The sequence below is a fragment of the Geotrypetes seraphini genome, chromosome 1 (genome assembly GCF_902459505.1).
Source record: "Geotrypetes seraphini chromosome 1, aGeoSer1.1, whole genome shotgun sequence".
Classification (NCBI taxonomy): Eukaryota; Metazoa; Chordata; class Amphibia; order Gymnophiona; family Dermophiidae; genus Geotrypetes; species Geotrypetes seraphini.
In genome coordinates, this window is record NC_047084.1 from 493,578,432 (window position 1) to 493,605,062 (window position 26,631).

Sequence of the window (26,631 nt, forward strand, 5' to 3'; positions counted from 1 at the left end):
TGACATAAAAACAAACCTTGTTTAAACATATGATTTGTTGGATATACTTTAGTTTTCTTTCACCCTTGTTATTGTTTTTTTTTTTTTTTAGTTGCAACAAATAAATACAAATATTTAAATGTTTAATCTCTGTGCTGTTGAGGATTGAAGGGGAGGCCTACCTGATCATGATTATAAGATCCCATACATTTAATTGTGGTGGTTGAATTGTAATGTAATTGCATCGCATCGCCGCTAAGGTTTTTATTTTTTATTACAATGGCAAGTGAGGACGGGTGTCCTGTGTGGTTCAGTCTAAATATTATTCATTATTTAACACCGAATGCATGACTTTTACCATCCCGTTTGCCTGTTTAGATTGTAAGCTCCTTCGAGCAGTAACTGTCTTTTTTGTGACTCTGCATAGTGCTAATTATGTCTGGCAGTGCTATATAAATAATTAGTGGGAGGAGTAGTAAAAAGTCGCAGATGAGTAACAGGGAAATTATGTGCTCGCTAAAAAGTCTTCCATCTTAGGTGAATGGAAAGACACCACAAAAACAGGACAGAAGACCATTTCTACCACTCTCTCCTCCGTCCTCCTTCTGAACCAGAAAAATGCGTGTGAATTGCAGAAAGCGAACACACACGTTTCAAACCAAGAACACTACCGTACTAGAACTCCACCCGGATCCAACAAGTGTAGCTGCGCTGCACAAGCACACAAGCATCCACGAGACCACTCCCCCACCCCGCGCCACGCCCACCATCACCTAACGTGGAAAGAATCTTCGAAGCGAATGACGGCACGGCGAGCGGGCTCGGGGATTGGCTCACACCGCCGGGGCTCGGGCTTGCCGTGGGCGATCGCTCTAAGGTTTCGGAAGGCGCGCGCGCACCCCCGTTCTCGCCTCCTCTTGCCCCGCCTGTCTCCGCCCTCGTGGAGGCCGTGAGCGGCTGAGCGTCAGGTTTGTGGGAGCGCGGCCGGGGGGGGCCGTGAAGATGGTTTTCGAGTCGCTGGTCGTGGACGTGCTGAACAGGTTCCTGGGAGATTACGTGGTGAACCTGGACAGCTCGCAGCTGAAGCTCGGCATCTGGGGAGGTAACGAGTCTTGCCGACTGCTCGTCGGTTTCCCGTGCCTCGGGCGGGCCCCGTCAGCTGCACAGCAGCAGCACTCCTGCCCTCTCGCGGGGTCTCTTGCTCTCTCTTCCCGGAGGCAGGGCTCTGGGTGCCTGTTTTTGCATGTCCTGGAGGCGGCGGCTCTGACTCAACCCGGGACAAGTTTTGGCTGCGCCTGGCCAACGCAGAAGTTGCTTTGGGGCAAGCGACATTGCGTTTCTTCTTTTCTGTTGCTTTCCGCTGTCACTTTGCTTGGGGGGGAAAAAAAACCTTCTAAAAATGATTAATAGTAGTACAAATACCGTGGTGCTGTATGGTTGGCGAGGCCTTTTGTTGCCTCTACTCTTAATTGTGTTAATGTTTGTTTGATGTGCTCGTTTTTACCTATTTTAGGGTTGCAGATGTTGGATTGTAATAGCTGTTTACAGCTTATCCCCTGTTTTATTGTAATGGTACATATAATACATTGTTTTTTTGAGCAAGCTATGACCAATGCAGTGTGTATGTGTAACTTGGGTTGTAAAGCATAGTTGTAGAAATCACCAGGCATCTAATTTCTTATTATAGCTAGTTTCCCCTGTGAGTTCTAGATTGTTTAAGCTGCACTGCTGTTGGGAGGAGCAGGTATACAAACAGCTCTCTGTATCCTGGCTGTCTCCAGTGGGAGGAAAAACCTTCCAAAACAAAACTTAACATGCAAAACTTGTGGATTTGTGTGTATAGTAAGCTACCATATTTTTTGTTCTGTAAGACACACCTGACCATAAGACACACCCACCTGTAGAGAAGGAAAAACTAAGAAAAAAAAAAATTCTGAACCAAATGGCCATGTACCCTATCCCCCCTCTGGTGGCCTTGTGGTAGGCCGGGACAGGGTGGTGGGCACGTCTAGTGACAGCCAGTCAGCCAGCGCTCCTGCCTCCTGGCAGCGGCACAGCGGTGCATGAGGCAGGCGCACGCTTTTTACACGCCTGCCTGGTCCTGCGCTGCACTCCGAATGGCTGCTGTGAGTTCTCGTGGGACTCGCAAGAACTGATAGTAGCTATTTGGAGTGCAACGCGGAACCAGGCAGGCACATAAAAAGCACGTGCCTGTCTCGTGCACCGCTGTGCTGCTTCCGGAAGAGAGCAGAGGAACTGAGGCAGGAGCGCTGAAAGTGCGCTGGGAGCCAGGATGCAAAAAAAAAAAAAAAATTTGCTCCTTATGATGCACCTTTATTTCCACCCCCTTTTGGGGGTTGGAAAAAGTGCGTCTTAGGGAGCGAAAAATATGGTATTTGTTTATATATTATGCAGCACTAGCCTAAGGAGTTGTATGGACAATCCAACATAAAACTATTTAAACTCTGAACTGAAAAATAGATTAATAGAGTAGTGAGCTCAGAACCAGGGAAGCCTATATCAAATCCTACTACTGCTTTGTATCTGATACAAACATAGGTTTGTGTGTAAACCCTCTGGAAATGGGAAAATGCCTGTTGTACCCAAACGTAACTTGCCTTCAGCTACAACTGAAAAAAGGCATCTCTTTATTAAAACATCACGTGAACCAAATGATGGAAGCAAACTAGCAGGCCTAACATCACCTTCCTTATCCATTCTTCCTCCTTCACATTCCCTCCCACCTTATCCAAAGTGTGAAGACGACAGCAGCAGTCGACTCAGACCCCAGTGTTTTGTATTCTGATCTACGATTTGTGAGTCGCTCTACGCCTAAATAGGTTCAAGGCGACACACAATTCAAGTAATTGGCAAAAGATGGAAGAAATGGGTGAGAGGAGATATAGCAGGGGAGTGGTGAAGTCCTCTACAGGGAAGTCAACATTGAGGAGATATTTGAAGTACAATTTACATTGGAAGGGAGGAAATCTGAAAGTTAGAACAAGCTACTGATTGAAGAGGCAACAGGTCTATAGCTCAGACCCCAGTTCTGTAGTCTAACAGGATCATTCATTGACTCATAGGCCCAATGCCGACTGCTACTACTGAGCAAGGGTCATGGTGGAAGTTTAGAAAGCTAGGGCATGGCCCTGTTTTGTGACCCACTTCCAAACTGATGGAAGGATGCTCAGAACCCAGGGCTGGTGCTAGAGCTGATTAACAATGTCTGTGTTAATGTTCAGCGAGGGCTCTAGTGCAAGAAACGTGTGCCATAGATTAGCAAAAATAGTATTTAAAATGGGTATTGAGGTCATACGAGGGGTGCTGAAAAGTTCTCAGCCCAAACAAGAAGGGAATGACGTGGAGCCATGAAACTAGCAAGTAATTCCACATATTCACCCCAAAGTTCAACACACATGACAGATCACGTCTGAAGTTTCTTTAACCCTTTCAAACTCTGATGACTGGTCACTGAAATATGGCTCCCCTGTTGCAATCGCCTCCAAGTCATTTGAAAATTGTTGCCCTTTCAAACTCTTTAAGGTTTGGAAACAGAAAATAAGAAGGAGCAAGATCTGGTGAGTAGGGTGGATGGTCTGTACACTGAAAATCCTAAAACATCCATCGTTTTGCCAGCCTTGAGAGCAGGTGCATTGTCTTACAAAAAAACAAAACACCTCCTTTCTGCAGCCTCAAACACTTTAAAATCATAAGTGTTCAAGGCTTGTGCAGTTAAGGCAGAGCTTACAGGAATGGGACAGGGACAGCAACAAAACTCATGGGGACGGGGAAATTGAGTTCCTGCGGGGATGGGGAAAAATTTGTCGCTGTGTCATTCTCTACTTGGAAACACACCACTGTGTCGTACAGTGTCTGCGTGGAGAATTCAGTGGTAACGGGGCCAGCTCAAGGGATTGTGGTACCCTGAGCAGTCTCTTTGTATTAGTGCCCCCCTCCAGATCTGCACGCTCTCACTGCATCATCAATCCCTGCCTCCTTCTGCAGCTTCCTTACAACTAGCCCTCCAACATTGTCTACCCATGTACCTGCTATCCTCATCTCAACTTGCCCTAGAGGCTATGGGCATAGGAGCCATCTTTTCAAAATTATTTGGGGTGCACAATATCCTCCCTCCCCCTGGCCATCACCAAAAAAAGAAATAGTCTTATATTTTGTTGAACTTGAAGGTGTGGAGAGCTCACCTTACACAACATAAGAACATAAGCAGTGCCTCCGCCGGGTCAGACCACAGGTCCATCAGGTCCATCGCCGCTCCCGCAGCGGCCCAAACAGGTCACGACCTGTCTGAATCACCAGAAGGGGCTCCCTTGCCACCTTGGTTTCTCATTGAAGTCCTATCTTCCCATCGAAGTCCTAACCCTCCAGTCTTGCACATGCACGACCTGTTGGGTTTCTATACTTATTACCTGGTTAGCTTTCTATACCTGTGTTACATCCCAGCACCTCTCTCAGTATCCCACGATCCCTTTATCCCTCAGGAATCCGTCCAATCCCTGTTTGAATCCTTGTATCGTACTCTGCCTGATCACTTCCTCCTGTAGCGCATTCCAAGTGTCCACGACCCTTTGGGTGAAAAAAAAAAACTTCCTTGCATTTGTTTAGAACCTATCTCCCTTCAGTTTCTCCGAATGCCCCCTGGTACTTGTTGTCCCCTTCAGTCTGAAGAATCTGTCCCTATCCACCCTCTCTATGCCCCTCATGATCTTGAAGGTCTCTATCATATCTCCCCTGAGCCTCCTTTTTTCCAGAGAGAAGAGCCCCAGCCTATCCAACCTCTCGGCGTATGGGCAGTGTTCCAGCCCTCTTACCAGTTTCGTTGCTCTCCTTTGGACTCTCTCAAGTACTGCCATGTCCTTCTTGAGGTACGGCGACCAATATTGAACGCAGTATTCCAGATGTAGACGCACCATCGCTCGATACAATGGCATGATGACTTCCCGCGTCCTGGTTGTTATGCCCCTCTTTATGATGCCCAGCATCCTGTTGGCTTTTTTCGAGGCTGCTGCGCACTGTGCAGATGGCTTCAGTGATGCATCCACCAGCACACCCAAGTCTCTCTCAAGACTGCTGTCTCCCAACAATGCCCCCCCCAATTTGTAGTTGAACAACGGGTTCTTTTTCCCTATATGCATGACCTTGCATTTTTCCACGTTAAAGCGCATTTGCCATTTGTTTGCCCAGTCTTCCAGTTTGTCCAGGTCCCTTTGTAGGTCCTCACACTCCTCCCTGGACCTAACTCTGCTGCACAGTTTGGTATCATCTGCAAATTTTATAACCTCGCACTTTGCCTCCTTTTCCAGGTCATTGATAAATATGTTGAAGAGTAACGGCCCCAGCACCGATCCCTGTGGCACACTGCTCATGACTTCCCGCCAGTCAGAATATTGGCCCTTCACTCCGACCCTCTGCAGTCTACCCGACAACCAGTGCTCGATCCATCTGTGTACATTCCCTCCCACCCCGTGGTTCCACAGCTTCCTAAGCAGCCTTTCATGTGGCACCTTGTCGAAAGCCTTTTGAAAATCGAGGTAAATGATGTCTATAGGTTCCCCATTGTCCACCCGACTGCTTATTCCCTCGAAGAAGTACAGAAGATTCGTTAAGCATGACCTTCCCTTACAGAATCCATGCTGGCTTGTTCTCAGTAGGCCATTTCTCTCGATGTGCTCGCAAATACTGTCCTTGATCATAGCTTCCACCATCTTCCCTATAATTGAAGTCAGGCTCACCGGCCTGTAGTTCCCGGGGACACCCCTCGATCCCTTCTTGAAGATAGGTGTGACATTCGCCAATTTCCAGTCCTCTGGTACCTCTCCAGTTTTCAAGGATAGGTTGCAAACATGCTGGATTGTGCCCGCTATTTCTTGTCTTAGTTCCTTTAGAACCCTTGGGTGGATCCCGTCTGGGCCCGGCGATTTGCCGCATTTTAACCTGTCTATCTGTTTGAGGACATCCAGTGCAACAATCCAGTGCACTGAGAAGCAGCAAACTCTTATGCAAAAACATGCTATTATAGAACTGAAAGAGAAACAGCAATCCTGTCTATGAAGAGGCAGCACTTCAATAATTATCACACCAAGATCTAGAATACAAAATACATCATCACCTATGTGGAAAACAGCAAAAGCTGCATCGCTACCAAAACAGATTTTCAACACGGAATAAATAACTACCCCTCTCTTTTTACAAAACTGCAATAGCAGTTTTTAGCGCAGGCCAGCGTGCTGAATGCTCTGCACTGCTCCCGATGCTCATAGGAACTCTGAAATGTTAGGAGCAGTGCAGAGCATTCAGCGCACCAGCCTGCACTAAAAACCACTATTGTGGTTTTGTATAAAAAGGGGGTAGGTTAAAAATTAAAAATACAAATATGCAGACAAAGCCTGAACCCCAGGAAGACAAACCTATGCAGCAGAATACTGGAAAAATAGAAAACAGAAATGCATTTCCTCTGTACTGTGTAAAATATGAGAAGAGATGCACATTCCCACAGGTTATAAATTCCAATTATACTCCAGAAAAATCAAAATAGATATGGTTTTGTATCTCTTTTTCTTGTCTGAACATTAATTATACTTTTTTTTTTCCAAATTCAATGACTATCAGTAGCGTACCTAGTATATTTGACACCTGGGGCCAATCACCCCTTTTTTTATATGAAAAAGATATTTATAGTAATAATGCATGTCACACAAGGGTGTAACTAGGAAAAGGCAGCATCTTAAGTTGTGAGCATTAGAACACTGATAAACCCATTGTAAAACTAAACAAGCCAGATTAGTACAGACTGATCCTGCAGTCAATGCTAACAGAAAATCATGCCCTTTTCATTCACGCAAAACTTATACACCCTCATCTAGAATGGTATAAGTAACCATAAACTAGAATTAGAAATATGTACATAAGAACATAAGAATTTGCCGCTGCTGGGTCAGACCAGTGGTCCATCATGCCCAGCAGTCCGCTCCCGTGGTGGCCCGCAGGTCAAATATCAGTGCCCTGAGACCAGCCCTACCTGCATACATTCCGGTTCAACAGGAACCCGGCCAACTTTGTCTTAAATCCCTGGAGGGTGTTTTCCCCTATAACAGCCTCCGGAAGAGCGTTCCAGTTTTCCACCACTCTCTGGGTGAAGAAGAACTTCCTTACGTTTGTATGGAATCTATCCCCTTTTAACTTTAGAGAGTGCCCTCTCGTTCTCCCTACCTTGGAGAAGGTGAACAACCTGTTTTTATCTACTAAGTCTATTCCCTCCAGTATCTTGAATGTTTCTATCATATCCCCTCTGTCTCCTCTTTTCAAGAGAGAAGAGGCCCAGTTTCTCTAATCTCTCACTGTACGGCAGCTCCTCCAGCCCCTTTACCATTTTAGTTGCTCTTCTCTGGACCCTTTCGAATAGTACCGTGTTCTTCTTCATGTACGGTGACCAGTGCTGGATGCAGTATTCCAGGCGAGGGTGCACCATGACCTGGTACAGCGGCATGACAACCCTCTCCGATCTGTTCGTGATCCCCTTCTTAATCATTCCCAGCATTCTGTTTGCCCTTTTTGCTGCTGACGCGCATTGTGCAGATGGCTTCATTGACTTGTCAACCAGTACTCCCAAGTCTCTTTCTTGGGGGAAAGGGGGGGTCTCTCCAAGTACCGCCCCAGACATCTTGTATTCGTGTATAAGATTTTTGTAACCGACATGCATCACCTTACACTTATCCATGTTGAACCTCATCTGCCATGTAGCGATCCATTTCTCAAGCGTGTTTATGTCACTTTGCAGATGTTCGCAATCCTCCTGCATCTTCACTACTCTGATAACTTCATATCGTCTGCAAATTTAATCACCTCACTCGTCGTACCAATTTCCAGATCGTTTATAAATATGTTGAAGAGCACAGGCCCAAGCACCGAACCCTGCGGCACTCCACTGGTGACGCTTTTCCAGTCCGAGTATTGCCCATTTACTCCCACTCATTGTTTCCTATCCGCCAGCCAATTTTTAATCCACATGAGTATTTCACCATCGATCCATGGCTTTTTTTTTGGGGGGGGGTTTCCCCCGTCCCTGCAGGAACTCAATTTCCCCATCTCTGTGAGTTGTTGCTGTCCCTGCCCCTATTCCTGTAAGCTCTGCCTTAACCGCACAAGCCTAGAAAACTTATGATTTTAAAGTGTTTGAGGATTCTGCAGATGAGGACAGAGCTGGCAGATGAGGAAAAGAACTCACGGGGATGGGACAGGAAAATGAGTTCCTGCGGGGACGGGGAAAAATTTGTCCCCGTGTCATTCTCTATTTACACTGCTTTCTTTTTATTTTCAAAAGTGTATTATCTTTCTCTGGTGTTGAACTGCATATGGCTTCTTGAGGTTCGTTTGATTTTTGTCTACATTTATTTGTTTGTGCTTGTAGGTGCATTTTCCTAAGTAAGGGCCTTGTTGTGAATATGTTAGCTTTGAGATATGTACATCACAGATATTTGTATTATGTTTAGTGACTTACGAGAACTGGTGGGGAGGGAGGGTGAGCAGTCTTTATAGATTGGCTCATCATAACCCAAATTTCTAACCTCAGTTTATATTCGAGTTAACTTTTTTCCCCCTTTTTGGAGGGGAAAAAAGGATATCTCTTTATATTTGGATCAGTTTATATTTGAGTATATATGGTAGTATAACCTCAATAGGACATTATTTTTTCCAATTACTCTAGTTTTGCTTTGGGCGGGGGGGGGGGGGGAGGGTCTGCCTTTCTTTATTCCAGTGAGCAGCATGCTCTTAGACTGTGGTATGGCAGCTTTGCTTTTCAGGCGTTATTCTGACGGTAACTAGTAGCCTAACCACTGGAATTCCAGTACGATTCCTTTCTCTGGGGTTTTGCCTGCCACCCCTGTTTTTTTTTTATGGCTGCTTCTAACCTGGCCTCTGCTAAGAGATCTGCAGCCTGCTGGTAAGCCTGTTGACAAAGCACAACCAGGCCCTATTGTCCTTTGTTCTCTCTCTTGCTTCTATTTTGTTGCATTCCTCATGTGTTCTTCCTAGGTGAGCACCATGGGCGATGCTTTCTGGTCCACCTATGATCTGAATTGCAGCCCAGGAGCTGTGAGGGGTCTGATATGCATCTATTGTGTATGCTCTGGACATTGAGCAGGTACTTTGTCTCTAGGTGTCTTCCTTTCCAAAGATGCTTGATCTGATGGCTGCAGCCCCTGCATGTGTTTTATCTCTGGTGCTAGAAGGCAGCACTTCTGGTCCTTTAGACACGGGACTATTTCTGACAGGATTGTATGGCGCCTTCTGCCAGTTTGACTCAGCTCTCTATGTTGCTCAGTTCCATGTGAAGATGTTAAGCAGGGCGCCGCCTACCCATTTGGTGCGAATCCTTTTATGCTTCCCTTCCTTGGGTTTTAGAGTGGTGCCTCCTGCCTTGTCGGCTTGGGTCCATTTAGGGACCAGCTCCATCTAGGGGAGGGGGTAGGGCAAGTAGCCTACTGCCTGTTTGGCATAGCTTGACTCCGTCTCTGAATATAGGGTGGGGGCGTTTGACTAATGGTAGAGTGTTTGTTTGTTTATTAAAATCTTTATATACCGTTATACAGCCAAAAAGGATCAAAGCGGTTTACAATCTAATTTTTCAAATACAATATATAAAAGAACTCCATTTTGAATAGAAAGGAAAAGCAAAAAAAAAAAGAACACAATTTCTAATACATAATAAAATTAAAAACTATTAATACCAATTTAAAGCATTTACTTAAAAATATATACCGTATTTTCGCGGATATAACGCGCGCGTTATACGCGTTTTTACGTACCGCGCATACCCCTCGCGCGTTATATGCCTGAGCGCGGTATACAAAAGTTTTTAAACATAGTTCCCACCCCGCCCGACGCCCGATTCACCCCCCCCAGCAGGACCGCTCGCACCCCCACCCCGAACGACCGCTCGCACGCGCTCCCACCCGCACCCGCATCCACGATCGGAGCAAGAGGGAGCCCAAGCCCTCTTGCCCGGCCGACTCCCCGACGTCCGATACATCCCCCCCCCGGCAGGACCACTCGCACCCCCACCCCGAAGGACCGCCGACTTCCCGACAATATCGGGCCAGAAGGGAGCCCAAACCCTCCTGGCCACGGCGACCCCCTAACCCCACCCCGCACTACATTACGGGCAGGAGGGATCCCAGGCCCTCCTGCCCTCGACGCAAACCCCCCTCCCCCCCCAGCGACCGCCCCCCCCAAGAACCTCCGACCGCCCCCCCCGCCGACCCGCGACCCCCCTGGCCGACCCCCACGACCCCCCCGCCCTCCTTCCCCGTACCTTTGGTAGTTGGCCGGACAGACGGGAGCCAAACCCGCCTGTCCGGCAGGCAGCCAACGAAGGAATGAGGCCGGATTGGCCCATCCGTCCTAAAGCTCCGCCTACTGGTGGGGCCTAAGGCGCGTGGGCCAATCAGAATAGACCTTGGAGCCTTAGGTCCCACCTGGGGGCGCGGCCTGAGGCACATGGGCCCAACCCGACCATGTGCCTCAGGCCGCGCCCCCAGGTGGGACCTAAGGCTCCAGGGCCAATTCTGATTGGCCCACGCGCCTTAGGCCCCACCAGTAGGCGGAGCTTTAGGACGGATGGGCCAATCCGGCCTCATTCCTTCGTTGGCTGCCTGCCGGACAGGCGGGTTTGGCTCCCGTCTGTCCGGCCAACTACCAAAGGTACGGGGAAGGGGGGTGGGGGGGTCGTGGGGGTCGGCCAGGGGGGTCGCGGGTCGGCTGGGGGGGCGGTCGGAGGTTCTTGGGGGGCGGTCGTTGGGGGGGGGGGGGGTTTGCGTCGAGGGCGGGGGGGCCTGGGATCCCTCCTGCCCGTAATGTAGTGCGGGGTGGGGTTAGGGGGTCGCCGTGGCCAGGAGGGTTTGGGCTCCCTTCTGGCCCAACTACACAAAGGTACGGGGAAGGCGGATGGGGGTGTCGTGGGGGTCGGCCAGGGGGGTCGCGGGTCGGCTGGGGGATGGGCGGAGGTTCTTGGGGGGGGGGGCGGTCGTTGGGGGAGGGGGTTTGCGTCGAGGGCAGGAGGGTCTGGGATCCCTCCTGCCCGTAATGTAGTGCGGGGTGGGGTTAGGGGGTCGCCGTGGCCAGGAGGGTTTGGGCTCCCTTCTGGCCCAACTACACAAAGGTACGGGGAAGGCGGATGGGGGTGTCGTGGGGGTCGGCCAGGGGGGTCGCGGGTCGGCTGGGGGACGGGCGGAGGGTCTTGGGGGGGGGGCGGTCGTTGGGGGAGGGGGTTTGCGTCGAGGGCAGGAGGGTCTGGGATCCCTCCTGCCCGTAATGTAGTGCGGGGTGGGGTTAGGGGGTCGCCGTGGCCAGGAGGGTTTGGGCTCCCTCCTGGCCCGATATTGTTGGGGAGTCGGCGGTCCTTCGGGGTGGGGGTGCGAGTGGTCCTGCCGGGGGGGGGGGATGTATCGGACATCGGGGGGGGCATCAGGCTTTCAGGATGGGGACAGACCTTCAAGGGGGGACAGGACTTCAAGGGGGGACAGTGCACGGAAAGTCAGGGGGGTGAACGGAGAGTCGGGACAGCGCACGGAAAGTCAGGGCAGTGCACGGAAGTCAGGGGGGGGTGAACGGAGAGTCGGGACAGCGCACGGAAAGTCAGGGCAGTGCACGGAAGTCAGGGGGGGGTGAACGGAGAGTCGGGACAGCGCACGGAAAGTCAGGGCAGTGCACGGAAGTCAGGGGGGGTGAACGGAGAGTCGGGACAGCGCACGGAAAGTCAGGGCGGGCGAAAGGAGCGTCGGGCATCATGCGCGGTATACCCGTGAGCGCGGTATACAAAAGTTTTTGTACATATCATCGTGATTTCTGCGCGCTATACCCGTGTGCGCGTTTTACACGGATGCGCGTTATATCCGCGAAAATACGGTAAATGCAGACTGCAGTCCCGGTTCTGTCTCATCCATTTAAAAGGCCAATTGAAAAAAATAAGCCTTCAATTGTCTTTTGAAATTTTGAAATTATTTTTCCTTCCTCAATTCCACAGATAGACTATTCCACAATATCGGGACTAAATAAAAAAAATGCAAAATTTCTAGTTGAGGCAAGATGAGCCTTTGAAATATGGGGCACAGCTACTCTGTTATCATTCAAAGATCTTAATAAACGCCTAAGCGTTCTAACAATGCCAGGTTAGAAAAATATAATGGTTGTAACTCATACAAAGTTCTATGTGCTAACATCAAGATCTTAAATTGAATCCTAAATTCCATTGGTAACCAGTGGAATTTCATGTACATCAGAGTTACATGATCACGAATGTGTGCATGGCCTAACAACCGAATCACCGCATTTTGTATTGTTTGTAAGCGCTTTAATTGCCCTGCAGTTATTCCTGCATATACTAGATTAACATAATCCAACTTGGATAGAACAGAGGCATAAATTAAAGTATATAACGATTTCTCATCCTATTCTGCACAGCTCCAGGTCTACTAGTAGTGTGTGGCTGCAGTTGATCTGTTTGATAGCTCCTTCTCTGGATGTTGAGCATAGCTCCAACTGCCTGTTAGTATTGCTTCATCTCTGGATGCCGAGCATAGTTCCGGCTGCCTGTTGTCACCGCCCTATCGTTGTCCATGGAGCGTGGTTCTGGCTGCCCGTTGTTGCTGCCCCATCGTTGTCCATGGAGCGTGGCTCCGGCTGCACATTGTCATCGCCCCATCACTGGAGGGGAAGTGTGGATCCAGTTGTCGGTGGGTATAGTCGGGCCTAAAGATCCCGCGCGGCACCATCGCTTGAGATTGTAGGCAACCCCATCATAGGGCACTGCTTGGTTGCTGGTGGTGAGTGCTGCTCCATAAAGTTTACTGTGCATAGCTCTGTTTACAGAGGAGAGTGTATTCCATGGTTGGGGTTTGGCCATCTCTCAAAGGCTCATTCCTCACTGTCAGTAAAACAAGGTGCTTTCCTTGGCTATTTCTCATCCGTTCCACTAAGGCGGTGTATCCCTTGTAACCTCAGGGTTCTCTAACGCCTCCAGTTTGGTCAACACTGAACTGTGGCAGGCTTGTCCTCGTAGTTTAGTTCTTTGAGTGGAGCAACTCTCTCTTTGAAGAAACAGTATTGTTTCTAGCCGTTCCTTTGTTAGAGCTGATGCTTCCGTCAGGGTAGAGCTCCTTCGGTTGGGCGGACCTTGGATTGTCCTTCGAGACATTGGTTCTTTGAACTTTCCTTCAATATCTTGAGGGATAGCAAACCACCTAGTTATGGTATATTCATCTTTTTAAGTTTTGTTCATTGTCTCGCCCCACTGAAGACTGCTTTGCTACATCCTTCTCATCTCTGGATTCATCTGCTGTTGATGACAAGGAAGGAAAAATTATGTTTCATACCTGATAACTTTCCTTTTTAGTCACAGCAGATGAATCCAGAGACGAGTGGATTGTATTCATTACCCAGCAGGCAGAGATAGAGAGCACCAGTATTCTGTTATATATAGGATGGCATGCTCACTGGTAAGCCATTATTCCTCAAAATAAAGAGTAGGATCAACCGAATACACTAGTCAGCAAAGAACTCCCTCCTCCATACTGCCACTCCACTGAGCCACCAAGCAGACCACAGGGCAAAACCATACATAGTAAATAAGAGAGAAAGGAACATAAGAGGGCAGGACCCTGGATTCATCTGCTGTGATTAAAGGAAAGAAATAATCAGATATGAAACATAATTTTTCTCTTTTTTTACACATTGATTCTTTATTGCTCTCTAGCATTTCTCTTGCATTTCTTTCCTTCCCTTGCAGCAGCTCCCTGGTTCCAGTGGCTTCTCCTTTACACTGGTTCCTGGTTAAGTGCAGAGTTCTGGTTGACCAGGTTCCTAGGATTTTTCCAGCCCTAATTTAACCTGCTCACTACTTGTAGTGATAGTCGTGTACAGTATTGTGGTTCTGATTTACTCTCTCTCTTTCTTGGCTTGCACATTCACTCATAGTGAAAAGTTATGCAGCAGTTTCTGATTTTTCATGTCAGAAGACTTGCACAGTTTATCATGTTTTTTATTTGCTTCTGTGCTAAAACTTTCTGAAAAGTTACTGTTGGAACAGGTTCAGATTGTGTAGTTCAACTGCTGCTTGGGGTATAGGATTTTGCCTTTTGCGCAATCAACTTCATGCTGTAATCGCTGAGCAATTTTCTTAGACTAGACATTTTTGGAATATTTTGGTGCTGTAATACTGAAATCCAAGAATAGGGTAGGCATTGAGAAACATTCTTAAAATATTTATTCAATATTGGGGGCGTGGCTTGGAAGCGCTAGTAATGGATGCATGAATGTGAGGCTCCTCAATCAAAGGCAATTAATTTGAAAGAAATACCAGTCCAAAGTGGCTATTTAGATTGAATTTGTAGCAGAAACTGCCGGTATGGCCGCAAAACAAGTTAATATGGAAGCAGTGGAAGGCAAATCAAAGCTGCAGAAGCAGGAGCAGTTGACACCTTTAAAAAATCCTACTGCCAACCGACAGTGCAGAGCTTCTAGAGGATATGCAGCATATCAGACTCCTTCTACAGGGAAATTCAGAGAAGCTTGCTGCAGTCCGAGAAGAAGTGGCAAATTTGGCAAAATATATTGAGGTGACTAATACACAATTGGAGAAACTTGAGGGTAGGGTGGAGAGAGCGGAATCAGCTAAGAAACAGTGCCAGAAAAATCACTTGGTTACAATAACTTTGTCAAAGCAGCTGGAAGATTTTGAAAACAGGACCCGTAGGAAAAATGTGAGGATTCTGGGCCTTCCTGAGGGATCGGAAGGGAATGATTCAGTGGCATTTTAACAGAATTTTATACAATCTTTAATCACAAAGCCATCTAAATACCCGTTGGAATTTGAAAGAGCACAAAGGATTCCAACAAAATGGAGCAACGGTTTCTCGGGTCCTAGTTCTTTGATCTTTTGTCTGCTACGATTCCAGCAAGTGATGGAATCTTACAGTTTGCTAAGGCAAATATAAATCTGTCATATAAAGATTCAAAGATAATAATAGTTCCAGATTTCGCTCAAAAAACTGTGAATCTCAGGAAGAAGTTTCTTCAGCTAAGACCCCAATTAAAACATCTAGGAGCACAGTTTGAACTCTTCTATCCTGCACTTATGCGTGTTACACTCCAAAATAAATCTATCCAATATGAAGATCCTGAGAAATTAAAATAATTTATTTTGCAGCAATCAGAACCGATGGTTTAAATCGTAAGAATGTCTGAATGTTATAGAAACTTTCTGTACAGTACTGTAACTTTTCTCAGTGTGGTTTCTTTAAAACTTAAAACTTCTTGTCAGGTGACTTCATAATCATGTGACTGTTATGATAGTCATGGTGAAGCAGTCCATTGATAGTGAAGGCTGTTAAGCTTATTAGATTCGGAGGATCGGCAAAGAGAATAAGTGAAAGTTTTATATTTAAATGGACTGTTACAGATGAAGAATGCTTTTGAAAAGGAAAGGAAATCTAAACTAATGAACTAATCATCAATATAGAAGTCAGTAGAGATGGAGAAATAACGGAAAATAGAATATAATAAGGCAGATGAGAAAATGAGTGTGGTGTGACTAATATATTTTCTTTAACAAGCGGCCAGTTGGAACTCTAATGGGAGCAGAGTTTACATTTTAACTAAGTCTCTGTGCAGCACGATGTATGGAGGGTATTCCATGGACTTCTGCATTTAGAGATGGAATCTGTTAGTTTATCTGTGCTTCATCAACCCTTGCAATCCAGATGAGCTATGAATATGAGACCTTTACTCTCTCTGTTTAACTGCAGGGGGTGTACTTCTAAGCTTGGTATTGACAACTGTGGAGCTATTATTGGATGCTGTGTTCTGTTTAAATATGATTGTAAATGTATGTTTGGTTTGCTTCTCTCTTTCTATATATAGAGTGGGATCAAAAGTGGTCCTGAGGGTAGATTAATGTATATATGTTGAATGGGAAGAGCATGAGGAAGAAAAGGTATTTGGTAATATCCTTGCTAAAAGTTATACCATGTAATATCAATACAGGGTTATATATGCATATATGTTTAAGCTTTTCAGTTTTATCAATTGGTCTTATTATATTTTGAGGGGGAAAAATATTACCATGATTATCAATCATATAAAATTGGTACTGATATTGACATATATTACATGATAAGAATTCTGGGTAGTAAATTAATTTAAACTTTGATCAGTCTGAATTACTGTACAGGAGCACAGATTCTGATTAACTCATTTACTGATCAACTGGTTAAATTAATTTGAGGATATTATTTGATAAATTTATTTTTTTATACTTTCATTAGTAACTCATATACTGGTTTTATATGTTGGAAGAAAAAAGGGGGGAATTGTTGATTTAAAGGTTAGATTTGCGAGTCTGATGTTGAGGGAGAACTTAGCATATAAATTTTAAAAAAAGTAAGTTTCATATTTTATTATATCTTCACTAATTTGGGATGAGATGATTTCAATAGGAATATTTATTATATTTTATCTGTCTAACATTGGATGTATTTAAATTATTTTATGACATTTATAAAAAAGAGTAATTATTAATTGAGATAATATTTTAAATAATTTAAATTGGACTTTCAAAAGATAAGTTAAAAGGTAAATTGCTGGTAATGTAAGAAATAAGTAAGTAATTTTGCCTAGTGGGAGCTTTTATTCATTAGTCTGTATGGGTGTTTCCAGGTGGTCGTGTTATCTAATGGGGTGGGGGGTGGGCAAGGGGGTTATAATGGGTTCTGGATGTGTAATGGTCTAATGATATTTATGAGTTATTTTTTGAGATGCAAAGATATAAATGTACTTTTAATTCATCTTTTATGGTTTCAATTAATTAAGATTTACCAATGGCATTAAAGTTGTTTTCCTTAATCATTAATCCCATAAAAAGAAAAAAAAACCCCTCTTATTTAAAACAACAGAAAGCAGATATATATTTTTTACAGGAGACACACCTGTCTGCTGCTGAATTGGCAAAGCTGGAGGGTGGGTGGGTCAAACATAGGGCTCCTTTTACTAAGGTGCACTAGCGGTATTAGCGCACGTACAAAATTACTGCGCCCTAGCAAAATTATTACCGCCGGCTTAAAAGGAGGTGGTAGCGGATAGTGCGCATGGCAATTTAGCATGCGCTATTCCGCACGTTAAGGCCCTAGCGTGCCTTTGTAAAAGGAGCCCATAGTGTTTTTGCTCCTGCTGTCAGAAAGAAGGCTGGGGTGGCTATCCTTGTACATAAAAAATGCCCATTTGTAGTCGGGATAATTAATGCTGATCCTTTGGGGAGATGGATTCAAGTTGACTTGAGCTCTGGAAAAGTTACTCTGAAGATTCTTAATGTCTATGCTTCTAATTCAAATCAAGCAGAATTTTTTAAAGCTCTTCAACAGTTGATTCTGCCACTGGCCACTTCTAATTTGATAATGGCAGGGGACTTTAATGCTATCGTGGATCCATTGTTGGATAAACAACCAAGAAAGCTTATGGAATTTATGGGGGTTGAATAATTTAGTACAATCTTGTGGTTTAAAAGATATTTGGAGGATTCTTCATTATAATGCTCGGGAATTTTCATTTTGTTCCCATGTGCATAAATCATTATCAAGAATAGATTATATTTTTGTTTCAGATTCAATGACTCGACAGGTGACAAAATCTGGCATAGATCAAATTGTTTTTCGGCTCATGCTGGGATTTGGATTGAATTTAGAATGATTGAATTAGAATGTAATAAACCTGTGTGGAGATTCGATAATACATTGCTTGCAGATTCAAATTTTATCAGAGTTTCATTTGAAAATGAGTGAATTTTTTTCAACTTAATACCTCAGAAGAAATCTCTTTGGAAACATGGGATGCTTTTGAAGCCACTATGAGAGGGCAAATTATTTCATATTCGGTGCACATTAAGAAAAAACTTAAAAAGGAATATTCTGAGTTGGAACAAGAAATAAAAGATCTGGAGTCACAATTAGCCTCAAGATGTGAGCAAACTACTTTACAAGCCCTTTTGAAAGCTAAATAAAAGTACAACAAGATTTCTTCACATATAGCTAGGAACGATTTGTTTTCCCAACAAGCTCTGTATTATGGAAACTCAAATAAAGCGGGAAGATTATTGGCTAATTATTTAAAAGCTAAAAAAGAAAAGTAAAGATCCTTTCTATTGTAGATGAGAAAGGAGAAACACATTCTCAAATTGGAAATATTTTAAAACAATTTTTGGTATATTATAAAGCCTTATATTCTTCTGAGGGTTCTTCTTGAGGGTTCAGAGTTCTTAAAATTAATAAAGGGACCAAAAATTCCAGAGCATATAAGGGGAACTCTTGAGGTGCCTATTATAATGAAAGAACTTCAAACAGTGTTGAAGTCCCTTAGAGTTAGATCCGCTCCAGGTGGTGATGGTTTCACTGTAGAATTTTATAAATCATTCCAAATTACCCTATTACCTCATCTTTTAAATTTATATCAGGCTCAACTAAATAAAGATTGCATTACAGGTACTATGGCTGAATCTTTAATTATAGTTTTGCTGAAGCCAAATAAAGATCCTACGTTGGTTTCAAATTACAGTCCTATTTCTTTGATTAATGTAGATGGAAAACTGTTGGCCAAATTATTGGCTTTGCGTTTGGCAAAGGCTCTCCCTTATATTATAGGTCTGCATCAAATGGGATTTGTTGCTCAAAGGCATTCATCAAATAACACCAGATTGGCTTTTCACATGTTAAATTTAACAAAAGCCATGGAAGATCTGACTTTCTCTGTGTCTTTGGTTGCAGAGAAGTCCTTTGATCGTGTGGAATGGACCTTCATGTATCAAGTGATGGATTAGTTTGATATTGGATCCAGATTTATACAAATGATTCAAACCTTGTATAGTTCACCTTCTGCTAGATTGTATATTAATTATACTTTTTCAGAACGTTTCTGTCTGGAGAGGGAAGTTAGACAAGGGTGTCTGATATTGTATTGGAACCCTTGTTATTGGCTATTCAACAGGCAGAGGAGATACAGGGTATTCCTTTTGCAGGTTGGGAATATAAAGTCTCTGCATATGCAGATGATATTTTGCTTCATTTGAGGAATCCTGAAACTACCATTCCACATTTACTGGATTTAATTGACCGATTTGGTAAATTTTCTGGGTATAAGATAAATTGGAATAAATCAGAAGTTCTTCCACTAAATGTATACTGCCCAAAAAGATTATTTAAGTCACTCCCTTTTATATGGAAAGAAGAGGGAATAAAATATCTAGGTATTTGGATACATAAAACTGTGGAAGAGACGATGAAAGTAAATGAAAAATCTTTATTGTTGAAGGTTACAGAAATGTGTGAACATTGGAATCCTTTACATTTGTCTTGGTGGGGGAGAGTTCAAACAGTTAAGATGATGATTTTCCCTGTGGTTTGTTACCAAATGAGTATGTTGCCAGTGTTTTTTCAGGGGTCCTTTTTATAAGAAATTAAACAGTATACTTACTAAATTTGTTTAGTTGGGTTAAACTGCTAGAATTGCTTTAGTATCTTTACAAAAACCAATTGCGGCGGGTGGGGTAAATTTTCCAAACTTTTATAGGTACCATCAGGCCTATATAATGTGTCAGGGTATGTACTGGGTCCTTCCAGAGCTCATGGATCTTCCTGATTGGTTGTACTTAGAGTGGCAATTGATGTCCCCATTACGGCTGTCTCGTGTTGAATATCAAGTTGCCTAGTTATGGTAAGGACAATAGTATTTTATTTGATACATGGAAAACTTTAGAATTTATTAGCAATCTGACAAATTCAAGTAGAGAAATCCACATGTAAATTTTTAAGTGTAGTTATATCATTGATTAAGAAAAGGGGTGGGGGAAAATGATTACTTTAACTATATGTATGTTAAAGGTGCTTTCTTCTGATTTGTTCTAGATTTGAATACATATGTTTTGCACTGTTAACACTTGAAAATTAAATATTTTTTTTAAAAAAAATATTTACTCAGTATTGTGCTTTAAAAAAGAATGAGAGGCCATATTAATTTCTGTTAGTGGGTTATGGGAAAATACTAATATTTAACAAATACAAAATGTAAAAACTGAAGTAAAATTCAATATTTTAAGCTGTGAAGAACGGAGCTAGTGCTTTATGATAGAGAAGTTGCTATAGTGTGTGACAGGCTGACAAATATAATTTTCTGGGCTGTATCAATGTACAATGCAGCCTGTTGCCTATGGGTGCCTGTCTGAAAGAGCTGCCACTTTTGTTTCCCAGAAGCATTTCAAATAAATGAATGAAATAAAAAAAAAAAAATCAGTGAATAGCCAAAATATAAAAGCATTCCATGATATATAAAAATGAAATATTCAGCTTGAGCAGCAATATCCCATTAGACTCATCTCAGATATACATTGTCTGCTTGTATTACTGTCATATTAATTGGAGTTCCTTTTTAGATTATACACCACTCTGCTCTGGTTGCCAGCCAAAGTGGTATAGAAAGTTTTAAATGAAATGTAAATAGAGGAATAAGGACAGTGCCATTCAAAATACTGTAGAAATAGCATCTGACCTAACTTTGCACCTCTTAAGGGATGTGCTTGATGGAACATAGATGCTCAGGGGGTGTGGTGCTTGAAAATATGGAGTAGTATGTGGAAGAAACAGCGGTTGTGACAGCGACAGAGGAGAGGCTTCTGGGTTAGTAGAAGGCAGCTTGTAGGAATTGCTGCCACTGATTCTGACCCATTGAAGCCGGAGAGTAAAGAGCAGAGTTCTCCCCAGGGCCTTTCAGCCGGGCGCTCTGCACAGCTAATTTAGATGAGCGCCCAGCTGTAATCTCGATCGCAATCCTTCTGCTGCTGCCGCCTTCTGCTCAACATTTTTTTTTAAAAAAACCTTCTCACCGGCTTGGAGATTTACCGGGCTGACTCGGCACAGCCTGAATCACAGGAGCCTGACTTTTTTTTTTTTTTTTAGTTTTTAACGCCAGCAAGCGACTTGAACCCATGCTCCGGGGCTCTAACATGTGCATGCCGCTTCCCTCCGAAACCGGAAGTCACGTCCCGATGGGGGAAGAGAAGGGAAGTCGGCATGCACACGCCCCGGAGCATGGGTTCGCTATAGGAGACAGGTCAGCTTACAACTTGCTCTTGCTTGCTTCGGGCTTTCCTCGCTGCCGGGTCCTGCCTACTTTCTGTTTCCGTAAAGGCAGGACCCGGCAACAAGGAAGGCCCGAAGCAAGCAAGAGCAGCAAGTTGTAAGCTTCCCTCCTTTGCTGACTTATGGAAGATAGGTCAGCGATGGAAGGAAGCTTACAACTTGCCTTAGTCCAGCCCTGCACAACATGCGGCCCAAAACGGATTTCACTGCCGATATGGCTCTCACTCCGCTCTCCTTAGAAGATCAGCTCAGGAGGCAAGATTTAGCCCGAGATCAAAAGAACATTAAAGGGCATTTGAAGGCATCAGAGCAGATTGAAGAGAACATGTCCTGTTTTTCTATGCCTAAAAATACCACCTTGTCTAATGTAATCTCTGATCAGATCCTTAAGAGTGATGCAACTATGTATGCTGGACAGTCTCCTCCATTAAACAGAACTTTAAAGCCTGCAGCCATACAGAACCAGATGGTCAAAGGGCTCCGAAGTGTAGTATTGCCAAGGGATCTGTCTCACAAGTTTCTGCTGCTGGCAGATGTAAACACAGCACAAGAAATAGAGACTTGTGGCATTCTGTGTGGAAAGCTGATGCATAATGAATTTATTATTACCCATGTAATAGTGCCAAAACAGTCTGCTGGACCAGACTACAGTACAGTGATATGGGGAATATGGAAAAATTATTCAGTGTTCAAGATCAACATGATCTCCTCACAGAAGAAAGACGGAGAGAAAGAGAGAAGCAGATACTGGAGAGGGGGGGAGAGAAGGGAAGGAGATAGAGATGTCAGACTATGGGGTGGAGTGGCAAGGAAGGAAGGAAGGAAAGGAGAAGAGAGAGATGCCAGAGCATAGGGGAGGGGTGTAGACAAAAAATGGAGAGGGGTTGAAGCTGAAATAAATCATGTACAAAGGAGAGAACGGGCACAGAATATAGAGTTTATTGAAGGGACATAGAAAGAGGGAAGATACCATATGGAACAGAGAGAGGGCAGACACTGGATGGAAAAGGCAGAAAGGGTGTACAGTGGATGCAAGGGGCAGAGATAGGGTGGACAGTAGATGGAAGGGGTAGAGAGAGGTTAGAGGCTGGGTGGAAGGGGCAAAGAGAGAGGACAGATGTTGCATGGAAGGGAGCAAGGACAAATGCTGAATAGAAAGAAGAGAGTGAAGAGAAGATGACTAAAGCAGAAACAAAAGGTAGAAAAAAAATATTTTTGTTGCTTTAGGTAGAATCAAGTAGTATTGTAACTGTATTGATTAAAATTTATCAATAGGAAATGGAAATAAGGCAATTTTGGGGGGGAATAAACACTTTCCTCAGGTCAGGACAGGATACCATAACAGCTGTATACTGTACTGTCTTGAAGAAAGATTTGGCCCCTGAAAGCTAATTGAAAAATGGATTAGTCCAATAAAATGGAATTTTCATATTTCTCATTATTTTATTTCTATTTGTTAATTTGTAAAGTGGTGACTGTTATGTAGAAGTTTTTTTCAAATTTACATCTACTGTCTTTATATTTTGCACAGTATTAGGGGACATGTGTCACTGTTTCTGTGGTGTTGCATTGTATGCAGAGTCTGGTTTCTTGGTTCAGTTTAACTTTTGTCTACATATTTCTATTTTTAGTTTGTGAATATTCCATATTGGGCAAGGGTGTATCTGTGTTCTGTGTGTATGAAAAGGACATGGCTTTCTGTTAGCATCGACTACAGGATCAATTGACTGTGTAGGATCTGGTTTGTTTAGTTTTACAATGCATGTGTTGGTGTTCTAATGCTCACTGCAGTGTTTAAGATGCTGCCTTTTCCTAGATGCACCCTTATTGTGTGACTCATGGATTATTACTAAAAATATATATTTTTTATATAGAGGAGGGGGTTGTTAAAAAAATGATTAGCACTGGCTGTCATATATACTAGGTACACCACTGGATTTAATGACCCTATTCTAACTTTTCTGTTGACGTAGGTATTGTCCCCCCCCAACACACACATTATAAAGAATTAAATTAAAGTTGTATTATCATCAAGCAGCTTTCAAATGATATTATAAGCAAATAAAAATAAAATATTTTTAATACATTGCTAATTATTACCTGCATCTTTACCTATACTGTTTTGCCCTAGCTCTTACTTTGCACTATAGCAAAATAAAAAAGAAGCAGATAAAGATCAATCACACAGGTCTCCTTCAAGGCTCAGTAACACCTCTCTATAAATTATGTGGAAGAGGTCTGGAAGTGGGGATAGCATCTATTTCATATCCTCAGTAAGACCTCAGGAAGGAACCTAGTGATCAAAACATTATTAGAGGTGTTGTACAGCTATTTCTTGTATGACTGGATGAGCTATATTTATCTTTTTTTTTTAGTTGTTTAAATTCATGCAGAAATAAATGGTTAGATTGAACCTAATGACTTCATTAACGCATTTCCCTTTTTTAAACTTCTATACTATTTGAAAGAGGGTGAATATCTAATTATTCACTTCTAGAATTGGATACTTCTTAAATTTAGTAAAAATATTCTGGCACAAGTGACAAACCTTAAAAAAGGAAGTCATATCGAGCATTGGAAAATAATAATAATTAACTAATAAAAATAGTATACATTTAATTTTCCCCACTACCAAATTTCCCCGCCCCACCCGGCTACTTTTTCATGCCACTCGGCTGGAAAAAATTTCTGGGGAGAACACTGAAGAGGGAGGAGCCCAGCCTGCTCCCCTAACGCCACAGAAAGAGAGAGAGAGAGAGAGCTGTAAGTGGAAGGAAGGAAAAATGGGAGGGTTGGGAGGACAAGAGAAGGATTGTAGGACATGGGGTGGACGGGAGGAAGGGAAAGATACTGAAAAAGGGTGGAAAGGGGCAAGAAAGGGAAAATGTTACGGGGTAGAAGAGAGACTGCAAAGAGAAGGGCAAGAGGGAGAAATGTTGGGAAATAGGGGTGCATGGGGGGGTGGAGAGGGAGACAGGCTAAAAAAAATTATGATGGAAGGGAGAGATGTTTGACCCAGGGCACAAGAGAGAGGGAGAGAGATGGTGGATAGTGGGAGAGAGGAAGATATGTTGGACATGGCAGAGAAATTGAGTTTTCCAATAGATTTATTCTAGTGCACATTGTAGGTATATTCTAGTACACATTGTAGCGTTTGATGCTGTCTTTTCCTAAGTAGGTCCTTGTTACGTCACTTGTGATGTTACTGTCATTACAATGTAGTAGCTGTACTAGAATCAAATTTAAAAAATGGATCCAAATTCGCAAATGCTGTAGAGCATTAGCATAGAAGTTGAATCTACTCCAGCAATTGTAATAGATCAATTAGAGTGGAATACAGTATCCCAGATTAGGCACAAGGAAGCAATAAATGTGCTAAACAGCTTCATCCAAGTTTTCAGTACCCTTGATTATCGAGCACGGTATTTTAAACTGAATCTGATGCTTTTCTGTGTGCTAATATATTATTTAATAAATATGAACTGATCTCAAGCCTTTATCCCAAGCAGCAAACAGACTTCACTATTTAGCAACACTTTTCTGTCTAACTATCAAATTGGAAATCCCTGATATAAGCTATTGCAATAATCTAATTTGCTTATAATTATATTTTGGATCAATGCTAAATCTCTTTGTGAAACAAAAATATCTCAGTGTGAAAGATGTTTTATCCTTATGCCAATGCTAAAATTTGCTTACTTCATGATGATGGTCCAGATCCAGTAAAGCACCTGCATCAGGGCTCCTCAAACCATAGGTTGCAACCTCGAATGGGGAGAATCTCCTAAGTATGTCAATCCACACATCTGAGGAATCACTGGCCTAGATTTTCATAACCTGTATTTCCTTAGCAACAGCAGCAGATGAATCCAGAGCGGAGATAGAGAAACTGATTAACAGGTGGTCCTATTGGCTGGCACTCCTCCTGTATCTTTAGTATGCTCTATCTCCCAGCAGGTGATGTTCACTATTCAACTAGCTCCTGGATTCTGACTGTGACTGGAACTTTATTTTCCCCTGTTGATGTTTCTCTTCAGTGGGACAGCAGAAAGAACTCGGATATGTGAAAAATCAATGATATTAAAGATACACTTTCACAAGGAAGATACAAAAATGTCATATATAATGTAGACAGTGCTGCTTTAGTTTAAAGGGGTGTGTTTCAAAAAAATGGAGGAAAAGCCTCAGACAGAAGCCCTCCCACCACCACAAAGGTGGATTAAGGTGGTTGGGTGATAACCTCACTGGCAAAAAACCTCCATTTCACTCCCAAGTATAAAAACTTTAGCAGGGCTGTCTATGCAAGTTGATAGAAGAAAAAGCTCTCAACATATCTTCAGTTGATCAAGGATCTGAGGAGGCGTTTCGGCGTCCCATTTAAAAGTTTGATCGGATTGTTTTACACCCTGAGGCAGCAGACTCGTGAAACGCTGGCCACCGTCGGTGTACCGATCAACTGAAGATAAGTTGAGAGCTTTTTCTTTGTGGCGGTGGGAGGGCTTCTGTCTGAGGCTTTTCCTCCATTTTTATGAAACACACCCCTTTAAACTAAAGCAGCACTGTCTACATTATATATGACATTTTTGTATCTTCCTTGTGAAAGTGTAACTTTAATATTAATAATAATAATAATCTCTTCAGTGGGACAACATTTATATTTCTCCTGTTGAGGTTTTTTCTTCAGTGAGATAGGGGTGTCCGGCTGAACGGTGCCGGCTTTAGGAGTTACACCTGGGCCCCCCAGGTCCCTGCCTCACCCTCCCTCCATTGCTAGGGGGTCTGACTGGGTCTCCATTTTTTTTCTTCTTTCCCTTCTCTGTTTAAAAAAAAAAAAAAAAAAGGGAGACCTCAGTTGCTACATTCTGCCCTGTTAGTGCTGTACAATTAGCTCTTACTGGCTTCAACTGGCCCCAACAACAAGCTTGTGAGTCGTATGTGTTTTTTACTGTTGTTTGAACTTCAGGTTCTGTTTGGGAGTCTTAGTACTATGGGTTCAGTCAACGTACGTTTAAGGAATGGACATTTTATTGAGGCTAAGTTTTATGACTAGAAATCTGTTGAGGGAGCTGGGATTTTCCCGCACTTTGCATGCACGCGCTTGGTTTCCTTGTTGATTACAGCGCGGCAGTAGCAGTGCGATTTCATGCTCGCACTTGTTCTCCTCGGGATTCAGGGCAGCAGTAGTAGTCCTGTTTATTTCGAGGCTCTCTTTCATCGGTGTTTGTTGTGGCCATGTGCAGCTGATTGTGCAGGTGCCGGATTATAGCAGCGCGCATGAGATGGGACATGTTTTTTCCATTGCTGTGGGAAGCACCGCACCATTCTTCTAGTTATTCCCCTAGTCTGATTTTCTTTCTATGCAGGCTGTGGCAGGGTAAATTTTGCGGGGCTTGAATCTGACTATGTTTCTAGGAGTGTTGATGCAGCGGCCACGTTTCAGCGAGAATCAGGCATGTGCTGT

The 26,631-nt window shown here is 43.6% G+C and overlaps 1 protein-coding gene across 3 annotated transcripts in view; it reads left to right on the forward strand.

Annotated features, from left to right (window-relative positions):
• The first annotated feature begins 745 nt into the window (after positions 1 to 745).
• The window catches only part of VPS13A (vacuolar protein sorting 13 homolog A), a 489,236-nt gene continuing 463,350 nt past the window's right edge, over positions 746 to 26,631 (forward strand). For 2 of the 3 annotated variants that reach the window (XM_033927035.1, XM_033927045.1), the window contains exon 1: positions 748 to 1,081. In XM_033927035.1, the coding sequence (XP_033782926.1) occupies positions 982 to 1,081 (100 nt within the window). In that variant the 5' untranslated portion in view covers positions 748 to 981. Of the gene's footprint in view, positions 1,082 to 26,631 lie in introns of all 3 variants that reach the window. The other variant, XM_033927056.1, reaches the window with a different exon arrangement.